The sequence below is a fragment of the Phacochoerus africanus genome, chromosome 4, assembly GCF_016906955.1.
Source record: "Phacochoerus africanus isolate WHEZ1 chromosome 4, ROS_Pafr_v1, whole genome shotgun sequence".
Lineage (NCBI taxonomy): Eukaryota > Metazoa > Chordata > Mammalia > Artiodactyla > Suidae > Phacochoerus > Phacochoerus africanus.
The window spans coordinates 64,227,829-64,254,023 of NC_062547.1; the positions used below are offsets into that span (position 1 = coordinate 64,227,829).

General features: G+C 36.8%; 1 protein-coding gene and 1 pseudogene across 1 annotated transcript; one reads left to right on the forward strand and one right to left on the reverse strand.

The window, feature by feature from the left end:
• Positions 1-897: 897 nt before the first annotated feature.
• Positions 898-7,046, forward strand: LOC125124625 (olfactory receptor-like protein OLF4; annotated as a pseudogene).
• Positions 7,047-13,291: 6,245 nt separating this feature from the next.
• LOC125124245 (olfactory receptor 7A17-like) lies at positions 13,292-14,224 on the reverse strand. Its single transcript, XM_047774394.1, has one exon. It carries the CDS (start codon positions 14,222-14,224, stop codon positions 13,292-13,294), a length of 933 nt encoding a protein of 310 aa, XP_047630350.1.
• Positions 14,225-26,195: the final 11,971 nt, after the last annotated feature.

A 26,195-nucleotide genomic window follows, 5' to 3' on the forward strand; every position in this document is an offset into this window, starting at 1 on the left:
TATATCACATTTTAAAATCTTCAACTTAACTAAATTTAATGAGTACAATTCAAGGACAAACATGTGCAGCATATAATGTGGGAAAGAGGAGACCCAGCACAAACCATCTCATGGCCAGCCAATTTCCACAAGCTGAAGAAGTTACAAACACAAAAAATCCTGTCTTCAGACTAGTGTCTATCTTTAAAGGGTCCTTGGCAGGGAGACAGTATGAGAAAATACAAATCAACTTAGCCAGCTACCACTAAAAGTTTCTAAAATCAAGGACAAAACTCACAGCTGGGTTTCTTTTGATCAAGAATAATATATGTCTAACTTTTATAGACTTCATTAAAATCCTAACTCTAAAGTTTACTATCACTAGTTAGTAGATAAATACTGTATGTTAATTAAGTTGGATATGAATAGAGAAATGTCCTTCAGGATGAAATTTTTATTATATTATTGTAACTTTGTTAAATCACAAATCACCACAGGAAAATAAGAATGGAAAATAAGAATAATAAGTAAATAATCAGGAAAGACTGAGGAAAACTGAATAACAAATAAAACAACAGGAAAGACTAGGTCACCCAAGAAACAATCCATGTTCTCTGGCATGAACATGGAAATTGTTTTCCCAGGAAAGCCCCAATTCTTCCCCATAAACATCAAAATGAGAACTGTGTAACCTGAGGCCTGCCCTCGGCTTGTACCATGCATGCAGGCTTTTATCCTGTCCAGAGGCCCACCTTTGGCATGTACTGTTCAGGTGAGCTCCCTTCCTTGGTTAGGAACTTGCCTTCAGGTTTTTCTGCCATCAGGAAAGGTCTTTTTTTGAGTCCTAGCATCTCCTTGGCTCCCCACAGAAGTGAATATTGAACTCAACAATGCGAGGGGCAATGTTGACCATTAAAAATGGACATGGAAACACAATTTGAAGAGGGGGTGGGATGTGTAAGCTTCTTCCAGTAAGTGGGACTTAAATCCAAGGACCATTGCAATTAACTGGATTAGAGATATAGGGTAATGGCTGTGTAGGGATGTACAATAATGTAGTATTTTTTTTCTAAGAAGGAGCATATTTGACCATGAGTAAGATACAGCCCAAGGAATACTAGCAGACATTTTTCTGCAACAGCAGTTCATAAGACATATATTTCATAGGATCTCCTCCTTCTTAATATTTGAATTTTTAAAGTTTATTTATCATGTGAAAATGGGCATACCAATGTGTTGCTTTGCAAAGTTTTCATTGCTTGTAATTTGAATATATTTGCAAATTAGTCTATTACTTCTTCTCTGTAAAATGACTGTTCCAATCCTTTCCTTTCATGTAGTCAATTCACCATGTTTTTATTCCTGTTTTTGATTGTATTCTTTCAAATTAAGAATTGGAGTTTTTATCATCAAGTTTGCTGTTTGCCACTTAGATGCTTTATGTATGTATACAATTATTTGTGCAGAATATCTGAGAGTTTATAAATTTTGTGAGGTAAAAATCTGTGTCGGTCATCTTACGTTCTCTCCATTATCCTTTTAACTGAGGAAGTAAGTTGTCACTTAAATATTCTTCACTTGCAAATTTTTGCCTTAAAAGAGAATGAATGCCCTACTTTATAATTGGTGCTAGTAAATCTCACTTTATGCATATTTCCAACTATTTTCCACATCTCTTCTTTATTGTCCTTCTGTTCTTCTCTGATTTGAGCTATTTCTAAACGTTGCATTGAATTTGGCCTCCATTTGGAAGGTATTCTTTACATTTAAATTAGTTATCTTCCACATGCATTTTGAATCCATATATTTCTATGGAAAAGGAAATCATACCCTAAATAGTGCTTCCATCTTGTGTTTTAAAACTTGCTCTTCAATTATTTTTTCTCCAAGTCTTTTGTAATCTAAAAATTAATTCATATTATTAAATTATAACTATTTTATTATCTTTTATTTTAGAATTTGTTTTTTTATTTTCCTTCATTTTTCTTACTTATAGTTTTTTTTTCTCTTTATGACCTCACCAGTGGCATATGGAGTTTCCTGAGCTAGAGGCTGAATTAGAGTTATAGCTGCCAGTCTATGCCACAGCCATGGCAACACTGAACCCAAGCCACATCTGTGATTTATGCTGTAGCTTACAGCAATGCCAGATCCTTTACCCACTGAGAAAGACCAGGGATGGAACCTGCAACCTCAGGGATACTATGTCAGTTTCTTAGCCTGCTAAGCCACAATGGGAACTCTCCAAATAGTTTTTTTTTTTAATTTTGCAATGTTTATTGTTTCCATTATAGTTGATTTACAGTGTTCTGTCAATTCTGTCAATTTCTACTGTACAGCAAAGTGACCCAGTCATATACACACACATACACACACACATATATTTTTTTCTATTATCCTCCGTTATGCTCCATAAGAATGACTGGATATATTTCCCTGTGCTATACAGTAGGATTTCATTTTTATCCACTCCAAATGCAACAGTTTCAAATAGTTTTTTAATATTTAATTTCATAAAGTGCCAAGGACACATAACATGGACAAGGGACCTCTTGTGACTTGAAGTTTCAGCAGTAGCAAGGAATGCACCTCAATCTAAAATATTCTCTCATACCATCTCTCCTCAATCACCCTCCTGTTAAATGCCCTCACTGGTTTCTGTTTTTGGACTGGAACATCTTAAACCAGCACTTCCTTCTGGGCCTTCCCAGGGGCTATTCCCTTACCAGGCAGACACTTCCTCGAGTTTGTTCATGGTACTATCTCTCACTTGAGGTGTCTGTTCAAATAGCACATGCTTCACAAGTCTTCCTTAAAAATGCATAAAAAATAATACCTTTTTACTCTATCCCTTATACTTGCAATTGTTATCTTCATAACCCCTGTAACCATCTGACATACTACATATTTTTTCTTTGCTTTTATTGTGGCTCCATAGCTGGATTTTAGGAGCTTTTGTTTTTTAACATCTTACATGCGCTGCATAGAGATTACCAGGAGCATTGTCCCAATTCAGCTTGTATTTTCAAATGTATGAAAGAATTTCTCATTAAAATGGTGGAATACATAACATGTAGGGAGGGAGGCTTATTAGAGATGACACAGTTGATTCTTTAAAGTGGACTAAATTCAAGAGCAAGATATTAAAATTAATTTCTCAATGGAAAATTAAAAATGGTAACATTTCAGTCATGTGAGAGATGTAGTCATTCTTGTAAGATGTAGTTATGCTACTTTCCTCTCTCCTGGCAGTCACCTGCATCACATGGCACCAAGGAACCTGACAAGAGTTTCAGAATTTCTTCTTATGGGCCTTTCAGAGGAACCAGAATTGCAGCCCCTCATATTTTGGCTTTTCCTCTCCATGTATCTGATCACTGTGTTTGGGAACATGCTCGTCATCCTGGCTATCAGCTCAGACTCCCACCTCCACACACCCATGTACTTCTTCCTCTCCAACCTGTCCTTTGTGGACATCAGTTCAATCTCCACCACTGTCCCAAAGATGCTTCAGACCATCCAGGCACAGAGCAAAGTCATAACCTATGGAGGCTACATTACTCAGGTGTATTTTTCATACTCTTTGTAGTTTTAGACATCTTACTCCTGACAGTGATGGCCTATGACTGCTTTTGGCCATCTGCCACCCCCTTCACTACACAGTCATCATGACCCCCTGACTGTAGATTGCTGGTGCTGGTGTCCTGGACCATTGGTGTCCAGCATGACTTGTCAGAAAGCTATGAAGAGAATGCAAATAAGTGATTGATAGATTTGACCAAACAGAATTTATATACACTCATATTTCCCATCAGTACAACTTACCTACATAAAGCAACAAAAAGTCAAAATAGCCTTCTAGCTTGTGTGTAGTACTTCATTTACTTATTTAAAATATTGCAATAAAAAACAAGAGTTAAAGGTCTCTGATCTTAGTATACAAAAAACAAAGAAGTCATGCAGATAATTTGAGATAAAGTAAATGCCTAACAAATCCACATATATATTCAGCCTCATGGGAAACAAAATAATTGCATAGTAAGCTCACAAGCCTACCCCTCTTTATATGTGAAATTTTTCAATTGTTTTGCTGAAAATGCTGTGTTTTGTATGTCTCATATACTGTGAAATATGTGTACTCCTGGTGGAAGGATATATTTGCAAGCATGCCTTGGTGTGGTTCTTTCTCATCAATGAGGAAAAATGATAAAATATGCCCTATCTTAAAAGTTAAAAAGAAATGTTTTCACTTCATCTATATTCTTCCATAGATAATACTCCATTTCTCTGCTCTAGTTTGCTAATAAGATACTTGGACATTTACTGGAAGAACTTTATGCCTCTCATCCCTCTTCTATTTCAGCTTACATTCCTATCATTTATTGGCATCACTGAACATGGTTTATCAAGTTCAATGTTCATTTCTCTTTCTAGCTTCATAAAAACACATTGATATTTAATCAACCAAGCAAACAACCACAGTGGTATCTGGGATGTAGGCTAAGCTGAGTTGGTCCTCAAGTGACCTCAGGTAAATATTCTTGGAGTTCATTCTCTTTGGTCTTTTCATGTAGTGTATTTAGGTCTCTTGGACTCACCTGCATGGGAACTCTGAGAGAAAGGTCTCTGTGTGGAAGTCGGAATCACTTCCATGCCTGGTTAATGATGGAGACTGAAGCTCTGTCCCCAGATAAGACATCAGGAAAAGGTCAAGCATCAGTACACACACCAGATTTAGGACTCCAAAAGCAACAACCACATCTCACCCACACAAACTGCACAGGCTAAAGGACTGCAGCAGAAGAGATATTTACAACTCTCAATGTCTGCTCATTAGGTATGTTTCCCTCACGTTACTGTGACCTGTGAGCACATGCTTTTCCTATGGGGCTTGGTCTACCTGTTGATACTCTGTTTCTCAGGAGATAGGTTAAAAGCCCTGTGTGACTGAGGCAACTGTCTTGAATAGGTTCTTTGAGTCTTCAAAGCATTGACTTTTGATGGGGACACAGCCCATGATGCACTCAGAAAATTATGATTCCCCTCTATGCAGGAGGCACAACTTTGTTCCTGTAATATAAAACCTGGGAAGTACTTCCTTTGGCTTTCTGACACTCTTACTAGTGCTATGGTGAATTTCACTTTTATCTGAAGCTAAAGGCTAACAGTTAGCCCCTAATTTAAAAAGTTTGTAAGTAAGTTCTGAGATATATTTAGACATTTTTTAAGCACCATAACCTTCCTTAGCACATCATAGGGATTAAATAAATTTAATTGTTAGAGAAGTTCCTTCTGTGAGGTCATACAATTTTAACTCCATCATCCATTTGGGGAATGAGGTTTAGAAGCATTTAATGTTCTTCTCAAAATTGCAATCTGATTTTAAGAAGGAGTGGAATTCTATCAAGTTGCTCCAGTTATCAAACTCTAGGTCATGGTTCTCAACCAGAGATGGTTTTGCTTCTGGGGATTTTGACAGTATCTGAATGGATGCTGTTAAATTCCCATAATACATAGGACAGCTCTCAAAACAAATAATCATGCTGCCCTAAACATTAATAATGATGTTGCTTGGAGGTCACATGGAGAGCCTGGAAAGACATGGATGTTTGCACAACACTTCTGACCCAGAATCACATACCTGAATAGGGATGCAAGGTTTCCTGGTTTCATCCTTTGATCATGAAGATGATATATAATGGATGGTATTGATACTCTTCATTTGTTTTCTCATAAGCATTTTCACTTTTCTTCATAGAACCTGTCATCATTCGACATTACACACACACACACACACACACACACACACACACACACAATGGTGTTTCTCATCACTGGATTTCAGGAGCTTTTGTTTTCATTACCCAATATTTATCGCCTAGACGGCACTTGGCACTTTGTCCAATTCAATTTGTATTCCCTGAATGAATGAAGAATGTCTTGTTAAAACTAATATATCTTGGGGGAAAAGCTGAGAATGGGAGAAATTTGCTGCTGAGAGATGACACAGGAAATTCCCTCAAGAGGACCAAACTTATAAACAAAATATTGATATTAATTTTTGACAGCAAAATATAAGTGATGGCATTTAAAAGTGTGATTATCCTCCACGTGTATAAAAATAAGCATGTTATTTTCCTCTTTCCTTGTAGTCACCTCCACCACATGACACCAAGAAACATAACAGGAGATGCAGAATTTCTTCTGGAACTTTCAGAGGAACCAGAATTGCAGCCTGTCATATTTGGACTTTTCCTCTCCATGTTCCTGATCACTGTGTTTGGAAACCTGCTCACAATCCTGGCTGCCAGCTCAGACTCCCACATCCACACACCCATGTACTTCTTTTTATGCAACCTGTCCTTTGTAGACATATGTTCCACTTATACCACTGTCCCAAAGATGCTGCAGAACATCTTGAAACAGAGCAAAGTAATAACCTATGAAAGCTGCATCATCCAGATGTACTTTTTCATGCTGTTTGTAGGGTTGGACAATTTATTCCTGACCGTGATGGCCTATGACCGCTTTGTGGCCATCTGTCACCCCATGCACTACACAGTCATCATGAACCCCCAATTCTGTGGACTGCTGGTTCTGGTTAGCTGGATAATAGGTGTCTTGCATTCCTTGTTACAAACCTTAATTGCCTTAAGGATGTCCTTCTGTAGAGAGTGGAAATCCCTCAGTATTCCTGTGAACTCAAGCTGTTGACCCAACTTGCATGTTCTGATAACTTCCTTAATAACATGGTAATATATTTTGCAGCTGTTCTAAGAGTTTATGCCATATGTAGAATCTCATAATCTCAGGGGAAGTAGAAAGCCTTTTCCACCTGTGCGTCTCACCTCTCAGTTGTCTCATTTTATTTTACAGGCTTAGGAGTGTACCTTCGTTCCGCAGCTATCCACAGCTCACACTCAAGTGCAATCACCTCAGTGATGTACACGGTGGTCACACCCATGCTGAACCCCTTCATCTACAGCCTGAGAAATGAAGCCATAAAGAGGGCTTTGAAGGCATTCTTTAGAATGACATCTAGAAAAGGTACATTTGTCTTCAGCTGAGAAGGGCACATGATTGAAAGATTTAAAGCCTCAGTGCCAGAAAATACAACACTTTGATCATAATTTTTGATTAGATTGTGGAAGCAGAAGCTGCTTCTTCTTTTCATTTTCTTGCAATTTTAATTTCTTTGACAACTCTTCCAGACAATTTATATAACTCACTTGAACTTCCTCATACCTAAAAGTTTTCACTTTTGTGCTTTTTCCCACTCTTTCAAGTTGATTCTCAACCTTGTATCTGAAAAATTGGGGAAGTTACATTTATCATATGAACAGAAGTATTTATCTTTTTATTGAAGTAGAGTTGATTTACAATGTTATTCATTTAGGGGTACAGAAAATCAAGATATATATATTTTTCAGATTATTTTCCCTTATAAGTTATTACAAATTCTTAAGTATAGTTTTCTGTGCTATACAGAAGGTTCTTGTTGGTTATCTATTTTATATATGCTACTGTGTATATATTAATCCCAAACTCCTAATTTAACCCCCCTCTCTCTTCCCACTTTGGTAATTCTAAGTTTTTTTTTTCCCTATGTCTGTAGGTTTAGTTCTCTTTTGTATATAAGTTCAGTTGTATCATTTTAGATTACAAATACAAACTGTGTCATATGGTATCTGTCTTTCTCTGTCTCTAATTTCTAGGTCCATCCATTTTGCTACAAATGGCATTACTTCATTTTTTTTATGGCTGGCATTACTTCATTTTTTTATGGCTGAGTAACATTCCACTCTGTGTGTGTGTGTGTGTGTGTGTACCACAACTTTTTTATTCATTCCTCTTGGATGGACATTTAGGTTGCTTCTGTGTCTTGGTTATCATAAGTAGTGCTGCTATAAACATTGTGGTGCATATATCTTTTGGAATTAGAGTTTTCTACAGATATATGTACAGGAGTGTGATCATTTGATCATATGATAACCCTATTTTTAGCTTTTTAAGGAAACTCCATATTGTTTTCTATAGTGGTTGTACCAATTTACATTCCTTCCAACAGTGTCAGAAGTTTCCTTTTTATCTTTCCAGTATTTATTATTCATAGATTTTTTTTTGTTCTTGGCCATTTTGAACAGTGTGAGGTGACAGCTTATAGTTCTGATTTGCAATTTTCTAATAATTAACAATGCTGACATTTTTTCATGTGCCTCTTGGCCATCTATATGTCTTCTTTGGTAAAATGTTTGTTTAGATCATATACCCATTTTTATTGGGTTTTATTTTTTATATTAAGCTGTATTAATCTTATTGGGCACATCATTTGAAAATATTTCCCCCCCTTCTGTGGGTCATCTTTTCATTTTTTTAATGGTTTCCTTACAAATGTAAAGTTATACCATGTTCTTGGTTGGAAGAATCAATATCATCAAAATGACTATCCTACCCAACACAATCTGCAGATGCAATGCAGTCTCTATAAAATTACCAATGGCATTTTTCACAGAACTGGAACAAAACAAATTAAATTTGTATAGAAACACAAAAAGGCCAATAACCAAAGTGATCCTGAGAATGAAAGCAGGGCTGGAAGATTCAAGCTCCCTGACTTCAGACCATATTTTGAAGCTATAGTCATCAAATAAGTGAGACAGGATAGAAGGCCCAGAAATAAACCCACACTACTATGGTCAATTAATCTATGAAAAGGACACAATAATATACCGTGGAGAAAATATAACTTCTTCAATATGTGATGCTGGGAAAACTGGAGAGCTGCATGTAAAAAATGAAATTAGAACAATAACACCATATACAAAAATAAACTCAAAATAAATTAAAAAACAAATATAAGACCAGATACTATAAAACTCTTAGGGGAAAACATAAGCAGAACACTCTATGACATAAATTATAGCAATGTCTTTTTGGATCTGTCTCCTAGAGTAGTGGAAATAAAAACCAAAATAAACAAATGGGCCCTAGAAAAATTTCTTAGGAACAATTTATTCTCAGGTAACATACATGTAGTACAAAATACTTATTTTTTTGCTAGTCGTTAATTATATCTCTGCTATGGGAAAAAAACTATCTTTGCTTCCCATAGCTATTTATATGATTATAATAAAAAATCTTAGACTACAGATTTCACTTTGGTTACATAATTCTGTTGATTATTCCTACCTTAAAGGTTCTCCCCAATACTGTTTACTTTAATGTATTGTGTTTTGTAATGTGTCATTGAATTATATTCTCTCCCTTAGGATCCTATTCTGTTCATCAGCTCTATATTGACAATGTCTACCATAGTCACTGGAAAAAATATATTATGGAACACCTATTTCCATGTAGAGTCTCCAAGGTAACTCAAACTTGAATAGTGTGACATAATAAATATGTGAAATATAATTAATCAAAATTTAAAAATGTACTTTATATTATTATGCAAAATAGTTCTTTTTCATGCTGTACACCTACTCTTTATTTTTTTTTTTACCATTTTTCTTAATTTTCCCGCTGTACAGCAAGGGGGTCAGGTTATCCTTATGTATACATTACATTTACATTTTTCCCCAACCCTTTGTTCTGTTGCAATATGAGTATCTAGACATAGTTCTCAATGCTACTCAGCAGGATCTCCTTGTAATCTATTCTAAGTTGTGTCTGATAAGCCCAAGCTCCCGATCCCTCCCACTCCCTCCCCCTCCCATCAGGCAGCCACAAGTCTCTTCTCCAAGTCCATGATTTTCTTTTCTAAGGAGATGTTCATTTGTGCTGGATATTAGATTCCAGTTATGAGTGATATCATATGGTATTTGTCTTTGTCTTTCTGGCTCATTTCACTCAGGATGAGATTCTCTAGTTCCATCCATGTTGCTGCAAATGGCATTCTGTCATTCTTTTTTATGGCTGAGTAGTATTCCATTGTGTATATATACCACTTCTTCTGAATCCAATCTTCTGTCGATGGACATTTGGGTTGTTTCCATGTCTTGGGTATTGTGAATAGTGCTGCAATGAACATGCGGGTGCACGTGTCTCTTTTAAGTAGAGTTTTGTCCGGATAGATGCCCAAGAGTGGGATTGCGGGGTCATATGGAAGTTCTATGTATAGATTTCTAAGGTATCTCCAAACTGTTCTCCATAGTGGCTGTACCAGTTTACATTCCCACCAACAGTGTAGGAGGGTTCCCTTTTCTCCACAGCTCCTCCAGCACTTGTTATTTGTGGATTTATTAATGATGGCCATTCTGACTGGTGTGAGGTGGTACCTCATGGTAGTTTTGATTTGCATTTCTCTTATAACCAGCGATGTTGAGCATTTTTTCATGTGTTTGCTGGCCATCTGTATATCTTCTTTGGAGAAATGTCTATTCAGGTCTTTTGCCCATTTTTCCATTGATTGATTGGCTTTTTTGCTGTTGGGTTGCATAAGTTGTTTATATATTCTAGAGATTAAGCCCTTGTCGGTTGCATCATTTGAAACTATTTTCTCCCATTCTGTAAGTTGTCTTTTGGTTTCTTTTGGGTTTCCTTTGCTGTGCAAAAGCTTTTCAGTTTGATGAGGTCCCATGGGTTTATGTTTGCTCTAATTTCGATTGCTTTGGGAGACTGACCTGAGAAAATATTCATGATGTTGATGTCCGAGAGTGTTTTGCCTATGTTCTCTTCTAGGAGTTTGATGGTGTCCTGTCGTATATTTAAGTCTTTCAGCCATTTGGAGTTTATTTTTGTGCATGGTGTGAGGATGTGTTCTAGTTTCATTGCTTTGCATGCAGCTGTCCAGGTTTCCCAGCAAGGCTTGCTGAAGAGACTTTCTTTTTCCCATTTTATGTTCTTGCCTCCCTTGTCAAAGATTCATTGACCATAGGTGTCAGGGTTTATTTCCGGGTTCTCTATTCTGTTCCATTGGTCTGTCTGTCTGTTTTGATACCAGTACCACACTGTTTTGATGACTGTGGCTTTGTAGTATTTCTTGAAGTCTGGGAGAGTTATGCCTCCTGCTTGGTTTTTGTTTCTCAGGATTGCTTTGGCGATTCTGGGTCTTTTGTGGTTCCATATAAATGTTTGGATTGTTTGTTCTAGTTCTGTGAAAAATGTCATGGGTCATTTGATAGGGATTGCATTGAATCTGTAGATTGCTTTGGGTAGTATGGCCATTTTTACAGTATTGATTTTCCCAAACCAGGAAAATGGAATATCTTTCCATTTCTTTACCTCTTCGTTGATTTCTTTGATGAAAGTTTTATAGTTCTCGGCATATAGGTCCTTTACCTCCTTTGTCAGGTGTATTCCGAGGTATTTGATTTTGTGAGGTGCAATTTTAAAAGGTATTATATCTTTGTATTCCTCTTCTAATATTTCATTGCTGGTATACAGAAATGCAACTGACTTCTGAATGTTAATCTTCTATCCTGATACTTTGCTGAATTTATGAATCAGTTCAAGTAGTTTTGGGGTTGAGTCCTTAGGGTTTTCTATGTATAGTATCATGTCATCTGCAAACAATGACAGTTTGATCTCTTCTCTTCCTATATGGATGCCTTTTATTTCTTTTGTTTGCCTAATTGCTGTGGCTAGGACTTCCAAAACTATGTTGAAGAGCAGTGGTGAGAGTGGGCATCCCTGTCTTGTTCCGGATTTGAGTGAGAAGGCTTTCAGTTTTTCCCCATTGAGTATTATATTTGCTGTGGGTTTCTCATAAATGGCTTTGATTATATTCAGGAATGTTCCCTCTATACCCACTTTTGCGAGGGACTTCATCATGAATGGATGTTGGACTTTGTCAAATGCTTTTTCTGCGTCTATTGAGATGATCATATGATTTTTGACTTTTTTTTTGTGAATGTGGTGTATGATGCTGATTGATTTGCATATGTTGAACCATCCTTGTGAACCTGGGATAAACCCAATCTGGTCATGGTGTATAATTTTTTTGATATGTTGTTGGATTCGGTTGGCTAAGATTCTGTTGAGAATTTTTGCATCTATATTCACCAATGATATTGGGCGATGGTTTTCTTTTTTGGTGGTATCTCTGTCTGGTTTTGGAATGAGGGTGATGGTGGCATCATAGAATGTCTTTGGGAGTATTCCTTCTTCTTCAGCCTTTTGAAAGAGTTTAAGGAGGATGGGCACCAATTCCTCTTTATATGTTTGATAGAATTCACCTGTGAAGCCACCTGGTCCTGGACTTTTATTTGTAGGGAGTGATTTTATGACCTCTTCCATTTCTTTTCTAGTGATCGGTCTGTTCAGTTGGTCTGTTTCTACTTGATCCAGTTTTGGCAGGCTGTAAGATTCTAGAAAATTGTCCATTTCTTCCAGATTGTCAAAGTTGTTGCCATATAGTTGTTCATAGTATTCTCTTATGGTTTTTTGTATTTCTGCTGTATCCGTTGTGATTTCTCCTTTTTCATTTATAATTTTGGTTATTTGGGTTCTTTCTCTCCTATTTTTAGTGAGTCTGGCCAGGGGTTTGTCAATTTTGTTCACCTTTTCAGAGAACCAGATCTTGGTTTTATTCATTTTCTCTATTGTTTTTTGAGTCTCTATTTGATTGATTTCTTCTTTGATCTTTATAATTTCCTTCCTTCTTCTGACTTTAGGCCTTTTTTGTTCTTCTTTTTCTAATTCATTTAGGTGGAGGGTTAAGTTGTCCATTTGGGATCTTTCTTCTTTTTTGAGAAAGGCCTGTATTGCTATAAATGTCCCTCTGAGCACTGCTTTCGCAGCATCCCATAGATTTTGAGCGGTTGTGTCTTCATTATCATTTGTTTCAAGGTAGTTTTTAATTTCCTTCTTGATTTCCTCATTGACCCATTGGTTTTTGAGTAGCATGTTTTTAGTCTCCATGTAGTAGGTTTTTTCTCTTTCCTTTTCCCATGGTTGATTTCTAATTTCATGGCATTGTGGTCAGAGAAGATACCATAAAATACCTTATGAACATTCCCTCAGAGACACCAAGGGGAAAGCTACTTGGCATGAGGTGTGTCATTTGAGAAAAATTATTTTTAAGAAATTCCAGTTGTTCAAGGTAAGTTATGGACATTTTCAAATATTTCTGATACAAGCTTGGAAAACGTTTGGACAAAAGGGAAAACTGTATATCGAGCAGAGCAGAGCTTAATAAAGTGAGTTCTGTAAATTGTGTGGAGGAGTTTAATCCACGAAAATGGGAATTCCAGGAAATAAATAGTAGGAACAAATTCTGTTTCAAAAATCAGATTAAAGAATAGAAGTTTCTGGCCTGAGAATTTGAGCCTTAAATTCATGAGCATATTTTCAGCCCCAGGACAACGGACCCTTACATAGCTGCCATCCCAGTGATTCTCCTCAGAGCCCTCTTTATGTCTTTGTTCCTCAGGCTGTAGATGAAGGGGTTCAGCATGGGTGTTACCACTGTGTACATCACCGAGGCAACTGCACTTGAGTGTGAGCTGTGGGTAGCAGAAGCACTAAGGTACACTCCAAAGGCTGTACAATAAAATATGGAGACAACTGAGAAGTGAGATGCACAGGTGGAAAATGCTTTATACTTTCCCCGCACTGAAGAGATTCTTCTTATGGAGGAAACTATCTTAGAATATGAGTAAAGAATTCCAGTGAGGGAAGCTCCACCATACACCCCTGCTGCAAAATACAATACCATGTCATTAAGAGAGGTGTCAGAACAAGCAAGTTGGATCACCTGATTAATTTCACAGAAAAAGTGGGGGATTTCCAAGTCTGTACAGAAGGACAGCCACAACACCATTATGCTTTGTAATAAGGAATTCAGAGCACTCATGATCCAGGATGCCAGAACCAGCAGTCCACAGAGCAAGGGTTTCATGATGACTGTGTAGTGTAGGGGGTGGCAGATGGCCACAAAGCGGTCATAGGCCATCACAGTCAGGAGGAGCATGTCCAATGTTGCAAAGAGTAGGAAAAAATACATTTGGATGATGCAACCTTCATAGGTGATAGCTTGGCTCTTCATCCAAATGTTATGTAGCATCTTTGGGATGGTGGTGGAGGTGAAACAAATGTCTCCAAAGGACAAGTTGGAGAGGAAGAAGTACATGGGTGTTTGAAGGTGGGGTTCTAGGCTGACAGCCAGGATGATGAGCAAGTTTCCAAACACAGTGATCAGGTACATGGAGAGGAAAAGCCCAAAAGTAAGAGGCTGCAATGCTGCTTCCTTTGATAATCCCAGAAGATAAAATTCTGAAATCCGTGTATCATTCTCTGGCCGCATGTGGTAGAGGCGACTACCAGGACACAAACAAACAAAAATAACATAACTGTTTTCCTAAAAATTGGCTTTGCATTGAGTTCTCTTGTATTGTACATGTTTAATGGTCTGGCACTGTCACGGCAGAAGCCTAGATCACTGCTATGGTGCAAGTTTTACCTCTGGCCCAGGAACTTTCACATGCTGTGTGCATGGTAAAAAAAACCTGGCATTCCAAAATTGTCAAAATTCTATAATTTATTTTCTGTATTCAAATATTGATATCTTCAATTTTTGTATAGAAATTTCCCTTCAAATTATCCCCTGATCCATCTCTGAAGAGGAATATTTATCCCACATTCAGTTTTTCCCCTGCATTGTCATGCATTCCTCACTTTTAATAAGTACTTTTGTAGTGTATTTGGGAAATGTAAATTGAGGAATGACCAATTTCTGGACAAAAAGTAGAGGTTGCTGAAAGACAATAGTCCCTATAGTTAAAAGGTGGTGATAGAATATCAACAAGTAAAAAATCATACCACTTATTAGATGGTAATGGATGCTATGATAAAAATAAATCAAGTGTGATGTACAGAGTTAGCGGGGTTATTCTTTTTAACTGTGTTTTTAGGTAGACTGGAAAACTTCTGAACAGACACCACACAGAACAGAGAACAGGAGACATGATTCTATTGGAGGGAAGTACATGCTGCCCAGAGGGAACTACTGGTAAAATCTCTGAAAAAGCACTCATTTTGATAGAGTATGATAGTTGCACAGGTAGTTATTGAAGTCCCAATAAGGGACCATAGATATAGAGGGAAACCGAGGGGACTTTGAGAGATCACTATAAGTTAATTACTGCTCAAGAGGGCCAACAGAACACAGTAGGATTATTTGACTAGTGGAAGCAAGTGATACGGCTCGGGTCTTTGTGATGGGGGACAGGGTGAGGCCTGCATTCAGGTTCAGACCAAGGGCAGGAGTTTAAGGACCACCTTTCTGCTGATTTGAATAAGCACAATGACAGTACTAAATTGACCTTAGAGCATCAAATATTCTCTTACTGGATACTAAGGAGGAGCTACTACTTAAAGAAAGAGGAAGAGGTGGTGCTTTCCCATCCCCTCTCCCCTTGGATGATAAATCTGTAGCTCACTTGATCCTCCTGGCAGAACCTCTTTTTGTGCCCACTTGCATCTCTCACAAGTGTCCTATTTAATAAATCTATTTCTTGCTATTAATTTGTCTCTTGCCGAATTCCTTCTACACTGAGATGCAAAGAACCTGAACTTCAGTTAGTCCAAAAACCATTTACTGATTCTAATTTAAAAAACATGGGTTCAAATCCCAATCTGGGTTTAGGCTGGGTTCAAGCCATAAATGTCCGTTTCAGTTTCAGAAAATCAAGCCCCAAAAGATAGCAACTGTGTCCAGGTGAAAATACAAGAGGGAGAGTGATGATAGATGGTGTCAGAGAATTGGCAAAAATTGGTGGCCTCTCAGCTAAAGCTGAAAATTCAAGTCACAGGGGCCCATAGTTCCCATGTCCATTAAACTATATTTTGTTTCCAAGAAATCCTGTAGCAATGAGATCCTACTGTATATAACAGGGAATTATAACCAGTGTCTTGGGATAGAAAACCAGAGAAGGTAATATAAGAAAGGGAATACACACACACACACACACACACACACACACACACACACACGTATACATACATACATATATACACATACATATATATGTGTGTGTGTGTGTCACTATGCTGTACAGCAGAAATTGACATAACCCTGTAAATAAACTATACTCTAATGAAAAAATAAAAAAAAGCTATAAAAATAAAATATAATTATATAATCTTAGAAATGGGTCTTTTCTTATTTTAATATGCTCATTAATGTTCTGGCAGGTGTATTTGAAGGGTCTCATATTGGAGAATATGGGCTTAGTTGCCTCTTCCTTCCTTTGAGAACTTCTCATGTCTTCCAACACACAGACACACAGACATAGGCAGACTGAGAGACACGCACTGTGGCCTCCTGGAACAATGCTACTACCAGGCTCTTCTCATGCTCAATCACAATAATGAGGAAAACACTGGTATAAGACAACTGTTATTATTATATTTTGCCTAAAGAATGTGGAAGCAGTAACTAAATTACAGATGTTAAATTTCCTATGGACATGTAAACATGTGACTATATTAATATGACAATTTTGTGTCTTGTATTTAAAGAAAAATAACATATGAGTTAAAAACTGAGAATGAAACTGAGCAGGGCCCTGTGAGACTCCTGGGCACACAAGCATTACTGTGTGCCCCATTTCTTGTTTTTAGGAAATAAACTTCAGGCTCCATGACCTTCCCTGAGTTCTAAAAGGGCGGGTTCAAACAGCTGCTAATCAGGGAAGGGAGGTGACGCAGAGAACAGGGAGTAGTCTAGAGAAAATAGTGCAGCCTTGGGACAGGGTTCTGGTCCCCCCTCAAAGAATATAGATAATAATGTCTTTGACTTCTTCTGCAGAACTAAAACTCCCAACAAATGAAAGATATTAATGAAGAATTCTTCATTTTTGGAAAGAAGACCAGCTTTTAAAATAATGCAAGCTATCCAATACCCTGATCCTTATCTTTGACCCTGTTTTCACTCCCCAAATTATAAAACCACCTCCCAATCTTTCCTAAATGGGGGCATAGTATTTGAGGCATTAGCCTGCTGTGACTTTCCTTTGCCTGGCAAAGCAATAAAGCTATATTTTTCTCCTTCACCAAAAATTTTTTCTCCACATTTCTATCTGGCACTGGTGAGTATAGGCTGAATTTTAGCAACAAGAGGAAAAATGGCTATTGGGGGAAAATATCTAATAAAGATCTAATGAGCTCAGGTTATCCCTAGAGTTTGTGCTGAGGAAAAAGCTTCCTATGTTCTGGCAACATTTCAACCTTAGTTATATCCCATGGTGCCCAGAATAGTAAAGCAACACAAAGCATATTATCCAAAAGAGATAGAAAGGATATTTTTACATTTTCAAGCTATCTGAAAAACTGAACATCCTACTAGGAAAGTGGGCAAGGAAAATAAATTAAAAAAACCACATAAGGGAAACATACAAAATATAATAAAAATTGAGGGTATAAATTTTATTTGATAAAAGATATGTCATTTAGACATCGAATACAAAACTGGAGGTTTGAAACTCTGGTTTTGAATGACGGACCTGGACATACTTGGTGTTTGAATGTGGAGAACAAAGGAAACCATTATTTAAAATGTTAATATACCAGCTCAGATAGTTGGGGTAACTGTATCCATCCTCCTATTGTGCTTGATGTAGTCATAACATGTAAAAAGCTTAACATATTCCCTTCCTTTTAGTAAATGAATGGTTACCTCTGGCAATGAGATTTGACATGTTTTTCTTCTTCCTCTCAAATGTTTCCACTGTTTTCCCACCTCTTGATCCCCAGTTCCACAGCCTCATTTCAGTGTCTTTTCCTTTTTCCCATCTATGATTCCTGGTACCTCTCTAGCCAATATCCATGTTTACCCAGAGAAATATTTCTAAATTAGAAAGCAGTTTGTCCAACTACCCAACTTGATGATCTCCCCACAGGAGAATGAGCCCCACAATCCATAGCTTCAAACCCCAGGCTGGATTTTACCTGATTGAACCACCAACTTTACCTTCATGCTGCCCTTATACACAGCAATCTCAGAAATACTGACCTTGAGTTTTAGCTTCATTTGATGCCTCAGCCACACAGACTCAGAGTGTATATACACCTGCTTCCTTTACCTCTGCTTGCAGAGTCAACCAATGGTCTACTTGGAATTTTTCACCCTTCTCTACCTTCAAAACTCCATCTTATTTTTCAGACTGCTTATATTATCTCTTTAATGAGTGTCCCTTTAACATTCCCACAGGAAAAAAAAATTTTATCTTACAATAATTTAGATATAGTGCTTTTCACTGTGAAATTTTAATTTAATTCTATGGCTTTAATTCTCTGCTAGACTGTGAGTACCTTGAGGCATGTATTAATATTATACACACTCCCCAACCTTCTCATACTTAGTTTAGTTGGAAAGAATATCTAAATAAATATATATTGCATGAAGGGGTGAAAAATGTGTTCTCACAGAAATTGCTTATTATGAGAGGAAAAAAAGAAACAGGGAAATATTATGTATTGTAGACATTATGGAGGAATGAATGTTTTCCATCTTCTGAAATCAAGACCTATTAGAAGATCAGAGAATGGGGTTGTAAGAATAAAATAGAATAGATTCAATAAAAAACAAATGAAAATATCAGATTGCATCATTCATAGTAAGGGCTTTTTGGTTCAGTTTGATTAGCTGTGTGTGTGTGTTTGTATATGTGCACATGGATATGTGTGGATTTTTAGGTTGCCAGTGCACCCATGTTTCTTTCTTTTTTTTTTTTTTTGGTTAAATGCATTGGTCACACCATACTTCTGTTTTTCATTCTTGTCCCACATGCAATGGCCTTCTCCCCACAATAGACTCTATAAAATCCTACATATGACACAAAATTTACCTCTTCCTTCACTTGATTTATACCTGAGGATATTTTGTCATAAATGCATTTATCTCATCTTGATCTTCTTTCTCCATTAATAATGTTAGATCTAAATGGGCAGAGAATTCACTTGTTTGTTGTTGGTATTTTTTTCTCTCATGGTTTCATAAACATGTGCATTTATATAAAATATTTTTAGAAAACATAACATAAAATAAAAATGATAGCAGGGGAAGTACAAACCAGATTAAATGTAGTGGATTCAAAACAAATTTACTTAAAATTTTTGAATAAAATAGTAAATGAACTTCTGAAAAAATACATATAAAACAACAATAGTCACATTAACACCAGTTTTAAATATAAATGAAATGGACAAAAACATAAAAAAGTAGGAAATGTGATTTTTAAAAATTATTGCAGGAAGCAGGATCTAAAATTATAATTTCTGCCTATACAAACATAAACAGATTCAAAAATACTTTTGAAAAACACATAAGCAATATTAAGTTGAATGCAAAATCATGTGTTCCACAATATGGCCACAAATAATTGCCATTTAAAAAACAGATATAATCACAAAAGGCAAACGTAGCAGGAATTAAAAATATGTAAAATAAGATGACAATTCATGTAAATGGCATTTTATTATTGCTAAGGATGCAGAATAATTTTCTATGTTTGCAAAGAAATGAGAGGAGGACAAAATATGACCAGCTGATATATGTGACCCCTCAAAATTTATAAATTCTCACACAACCCAACCAATATATACATAGACACACATACATGCATACAGGCAAACATACACTCATAGAAGACTTAAATGGCAAATAGCAAACTCATCTTTAAAATCAAAATTATTTGTTTTGAATAATTCAATAAAATAAAACAAGCATAAAGAGAGACTTGACTAGGGAGTCTGGAGTAAGGGAAGTGTTTGTAGGTAAGTGTTTGCAGTAGGGGAAGTGTTTTCTTGAAATGGTGCCACAAAAATGGTGCCTGAAATAAAAATGAAGATGTCTCTATACTGAGCCAACTGTTTGAGTTTTCAGGTGATCTCAGTAAACATTTCAGGGTTTCATTCTCGCTGGCTGTTTTCCTGCAGCATCTATTGGGCTCTTGTACTGACCTGGAGAGGAACTCTTAGAGGAAGCTCTTTGTGTGGAAGTCCAAATTCCTGCCTGGATGGTTGATGATGGAGACTGAAACTCTGTCTCCAGACAAGAGAACAGGAGCTACTGAAACATAGATCTCTAAGCTAGACTTAGGTATCAAAATGCAAAGACCATGTCCCCTACAGTCAAGGTTGACCATGCTTAGGCATTGCAGCAGTGGAGATATATGCAGCTCCATGTATTTACTATATCTGTGCAACACATTTTCCATGGTTTCTCCCAGCCTCAAACACATCATTTCTCCAGAGGAACTTGTCTAGACAGAATGGAATTTTTCCTGCTGATTTCCCAGGAGAGTAGATTAGAAGTTAGGTGTATCTAATTCTTATTGCTACTCCAGAGGTCTAATGTTGAAATTTTTACAAGCCTCAATCAAAGTTTTTTTTCCAAATGTAAGCCTGAGAAAGCTATCTTGAGTTTCCTTGGGTCTTGAAAGCATTGGCTTGTGATGGGAACACAGATCAGATTTATCCAGAAAATTACTATTTCTTCTTCCATAAGCTAGAGAACTATATTCCTTTGCTAGAAAACCCTGGGCAGAATAATCCTTGGTTTCAAAATGCCTTTGACACACCAATTAGGAATTTCATATTTTAATGCAAATAACAAGTGTATTTGACCATTCATAAAATATTTGGAATTATGAAAGATACATCTAGATCTTTTAATATACCATGAGTTGATATTATAATCATATACGTATTGTTTTTTTCTTTTTTTTGCAATAGTTCATTTTATGACAACTGTGCAATTGTGAGCCTCATTCTAGATTTGCAGAATTAGGTGATTGGCCAAAGTTATGAATTGAATAAGGCATGTGCTTTGATTAGAACATAATGTATTTCTAGTTATTGAGCTCTAGGCTAGTGGTTCTCAATCAGAGATGTTTTTCCCTCCAGTGGACAGCTGGTAGTATCTGGAGAAATTTTGATTGTCATCTTTGGGGTATGGCTACTGACTTATAGTGAGTTAAGTTTAGAGATGCAGTTCAACTACATATAAATTCATGTAAGCCTACATTACAGGGAATTATCCAGCACACAGTGAATTGTGGTGAGTTTGAAAAACATTCTAAGCAAGTGCTTCTTTGAACATCAATGTATATAAAGCTTTAGAGATTATTGTTTAAAAACAGATTCTGATTTGGCAGGACTAAGGTGACACAGAGATGCCTAGCTTGTAACAAATTCTTAGATGTTGTTAATGTTGCAGGTCCTGTTCTGTGGACCACACCGTGAGTATCAAGACTGTGTTCCAGTGTTAGAATCAGGTGTAGGTAATTTAGGCCTTTTCCATTAATAACTTTCTTTCCCACCTCAGGTCTGATGTAAGGTGGTATAATGTTGGACTCAGATTTTCAGTGTCTGCATAGAAAAGTTTACATGTGCTTCTAGAGTATTTACCCCTCAACAAAAAGTAAATTTTTGACTTGTTTCCTTACATATAACAGGGTAAATTCCACCTAAGGAGTTGGTGTGAGAAATTTATAATATTTTAGATCTCACAGGAAATTATCTGGCACATATAGGTCCATAGCAGCTCTTTTGACTATGTTCAAGTTCAAAACTTACAAAGCTTGTTGGGACTCGAGAGAGTATCTCGAAATAGGAAATGAGTTCAGGGTTACTTTGACCTTGGGAGATAGTGAGTTGTGATCTTGGTTTCCTCCCAGGCCCCCCTTCAGGAAGCAGAATGCTTGAGAGGCCACCATCCTGTGCTTTGTTCTACACAAGAACATAAATTATGTCCCCCTCATGCTGGCTGCATATATCCTCAGGAATAAGTCAAACTTTTTCAAGTTATTTTAATGTTTCTATAATCTGCTCAGAATATGTGTAAAGCTGCTCTTTGTTGGTGAGCCATATTTTCCACCAACCCTTCTTATATTCCTTATTGCAAATATGTAGGATATAACTCACAAAATATTTGATGTCATTAGGAGAAGCTGTAAGAGGCATGTGACAGTCCACCCTTTCTATAACTGTTCTCCTCTATTGTGAGAATGGAACTGATCCATCGGCATAGTTTCTGGAATGGAGACATGCATGTAGCCTAACTCAGTTGGGACAGAGCCATAGACACTTTGCAGCTTATGTTTAATGCGATAAAAATAAATTTTTGTTATTTTATTTTTATTTAATTTATTTATTTTGTCTTTGCATTTTCTGGGGCCGCTCCCACGGATATGGAGGTTCCCAGGCTAGGGGTCTAATCGGAGCTGTAGCTGCAGGCCTATGCCAGAGCCACAGCAATGCGGTGTCCAAGCCCAGTCTGTGACCTACACCACAGCTCATGGCAATGCCAGATCCTTAACCCACTGAACAAGGTCAGAGATTGAACCCACAACCTCATGGTTCCTAGTTGGATTCGTTAACCACTGCACCACAAGGGGAACTCCAAACTTTTGTTATTTTGAGCCACTGTGATTTTGGGAGTTTCCTGTTAACACAGCAAAGCTGATCACTACCCCCCTTTACCTGATGTTTAATAATTGTTAATACTAATCTTCCAGATAAATGAACACTGCAGGATGCATACTTCTTTAAGTATATATCCCCTGGTGATGTGCATATGGAAATCAAGTCCCCAAAAGTGATATTAAAGCCTGAAACTTAAAAAAATAAACATGTGTACTCCCATCTATTCTCCACTGATTTGATTACTAATTCATTGGATGACAATAAAATACTTATATGTATACTTTGTTTTCTGAAATCAAATTGTTCTTGGCTTGCATTAAAAAATACAGGAATCAAACAAATTTGGATACTGAGGAGTATTTGTACTCTACCTTCTAATAGACATTAGAGAAATTCTCATTTACTCTCTTTCTGCTCCAAACAACTCTAAGGAGAGTTGTAAATTTCTGTTTCTGTCTAGAATGTAAAAATGTGGAACCTACTGTATAGCTCAGGGAGGTCTGCTCAGTAGTTTGTAATAACCTTTATAGGATAGATAAATATAGATATAGATATAGATATTGATCCGTTACTTTTTACTTATTGTACACCTAAAACTAATATAATATTATAAGTGAATTATATTCCAATAATTATTTTTAAATATAAGAAAATAATCAAGATTGCAAAAAAAAAAGAAATGTAGAAAGCACATCAATTTCAACCTAAAGGGGAAAAGGCAGGTAATCTATAAGACCATGTCTTTTTTTAATGATTAAGCTTAGTATTCGTTGTTAAACAATGAATTGCTATCAATCCACTCAATGGTACGCAAAGTGAAAGTTAATAGAAAGTTTAGTGAATGTAAAGAGAATTCAGACTGTACAAAAGAATGGTAAACTATTAATTTCAAATATTTTTTAAAAATTTACTTTTTAATTTTTTGATTAAATATAGCTTATTTACATTGTTACTTCAATTTTTGCTGTACAGCATGGTGACCCAGTAATACATATATATATATATGTATGTATATATATATATATATATATATGTATATATATATATATTTATACTCTCTCCCATCATTTAACCTAAGAGATTGAACATGGTTTCCTGTGGTGTACAAAGGACACCATTGCTTATCCATTGTAAGATTTTTTTTTTATTTTTTTAGGGCTGAGCCCACAGCATATGGATGGTCCCAGGCCAGGGGTCAAATCAGAGCTGTATCTGCTGTCCTACACCACAGCCAAACCAGATCTGAGCAGCATCTGTGACCTACACCACAGCTCATGGCAACACGAGATCCTTAACCCACTGAGTGAGGACAGGGAAAGAACCTGCCTCCTCATGGATTCTAGTCAGATTCATTTCCACTGACCTACAATGGGAACTCTGGCTTATCCATTATAAATGTAAGAGTTTGCATCTACCAACCCCAAACTCCCTGTACTCCTTTCCACCTCCTCCCTGGTAACCACAAGTCTGCTCTCCATGTCCATGACCTGTTTCTGTTTTCTAGATAGGATCATTTGTGACATATTTTATATTCCACATATAAGTGATATCATATGGTCTTTGTCTTTCTCTTTCTGACTCACTTCACTTAGTATGAGAATCTCTAGTTGCATCCATGTTGCTGCAAGCACAATTATTCTGTTCTTTTTGTGACTGAGTAGTATTCCATTATGGCTATGTACCACATTTTCTTAATCCATTCTCTGTAAATTGATATTTAGGTAGTTTCCATGTCTTGACTATTGTGAATAGTGCTGCAATGAACATAGTGGTGCATTTATCCTTTTGAATTGTAGTTTGTTCGGGTTTATGAGCAGGAGTGGGATTGATGGACCATATGGTAAATGGTGAACATACTTTCGGGATCACAGAGGTACTATTTTTTCCTCCATGAGTAAGAAAAACTCGACAGAAGAAGAATCGTATGTGTAAGGACTGAAAGCATGAAAAGATTTTCATAAGGTAGAGGTGGAAAGGTTTATGCATAAATATGACTTTGTAGTTTGTTTATGGTCAGATATTTTCTTCAATTAATATTGGACTCTGACTAATTAGGTTGATCTTAGGATACAAAAATTGATCGTAATTATCTGGATGGGACTAATGCAGTCACAATGAATGAGTGTAGAAGAGGAAGACAGAATAGGTGAAATAAGAGAGATATTTGAAAATGTTACATTACTGTTTTTCAAGCTGGGGAAAGCCCCTGAGTCAAGACATTCTTGTGGCCACTAGGAACTGGAAAATGAAAAGAAACAGGTTTTCCTATGAAGCGCCCAGGGGCTACCCAACCAAGTAGAATTGTTGATTTTAGTTCACTGAGACTATTGGACTTCTGAACTCCAAGTATAAGAACACAGTATTTTTTTTTAAATCCCTACTATGGTAATGTGTTACAGCAACCATGAATATAAATGTAATCAGACAATTATTCATTTTTTGTTTGAGTTTATTTTGCTATATCTTTTGTCAGTTTTATTTAATTTATAACATATATTGCTATTTCTGATTGCAAAAAGTAAACATAGCAATACAATTTTTAAAACATGAAAAACACAAAACAATAAACACAAAATCTTTCTTTCTGCCACTACCAAAGAATCACTGTGACATGTTATTTTCAACATATTTTTATTTTTGTTTGTTTAAAGTTTTTAATTTGAAGTATAGTTGATTTAAAATATTATATTAGTTGTAAATATCAAAGGGATAATATTTTACAAATTACACTCAATTGCAAGTTATTATTATAAGACATCAGCTATGGAATTCCCATGACCACCTCACTGTGCACTCCACCCCAAGCCTAATGTATGTTCTGACCCCACACACTCCATGTCACAGCTCTGCACAAGTCTGACATGGCCGTGTCAGGGGAAAAGTAGTGAATGTGTTCTGCATCTGAGGGCAGCTGTGGATGACTCCAAAGGAAGAACATTGGCCTTTTGTAGGTGCATGTACCCCTATTGTGTCAGCACTTCCTTTTTTTTTTTTTTTTTTTTTTTTTTTTGTGGACACAGACCCAAGTGGTGGAAGTAGAACAAGCACTCTTAAAGGAAAAAAAACCACCTCTAGTCTGACTCTCAGGGATTCCATTCCAGCAAATTGGGAGCAGACAGAGTGGTGATGACCACTGAGCAGGGAGGAAGTCCCACATCACATCCCTTGCAGGTTTTAGCTCCTCCATCATCAGCTACACCTACCACAAAAATGATAGCTTCCCCTATGAAAATATATGACTGTCATCCAAACCAAATCTAGCCCTCCCATAAAAGGCAGTAGACACATGCATTCTACATATACTGACACATAAGAACATTCCTTCAGGATAAAATACATAACTGTTTCACCTAAATTCATAGAGACAGAGAAATTTAACTAAAATGAAAAGGCAGAGGAAGTACTTTTAATTGAAATATCAACAGAAACCATTTGAGAAAATAATGAAACACCCAAAGAATTCAAAACATTGGTAATAAAAATTCTAACTGAATTAGGGCAGAAAATCTATCTGAACAGAGATCATTTCAATAAAGAACTAGAAAATATAAAGAAGACCCAATCAACAATAGTCAATTTAATATCTGAAATAAAAGCATGGGAGTTCCCGTCGTGGCACAGTGGTTAACGAATCCGACTAGGAACCATGAGGTTGCGGGTTCGGTCCCTGCCCTTGCTCAGTGGGTTAATGATCCGGCGCTGCCGTGAGCTGTGGTGTAGGTTGCAGACACGGCTCAGATCCCGCGTTGCTGTGGCTCTGGCGTAGGCCGGCGGCTAGAGCTCCGATTCAACCCCTAGCCTGGGAACCTCCATATGCCTCCGGAGCTGCCCAAGAAATAGCAACAACA

Bases quoted from the DNA above. Each gene is read 5' to 3' on its own strand.
- LOC125124245 (XM_047774394.1), bottom strand. From the start codon at position 14,224: ATGCGGCCAGAGAATGATACACGGATTTCAGAATTTTATCTTCTGGGA.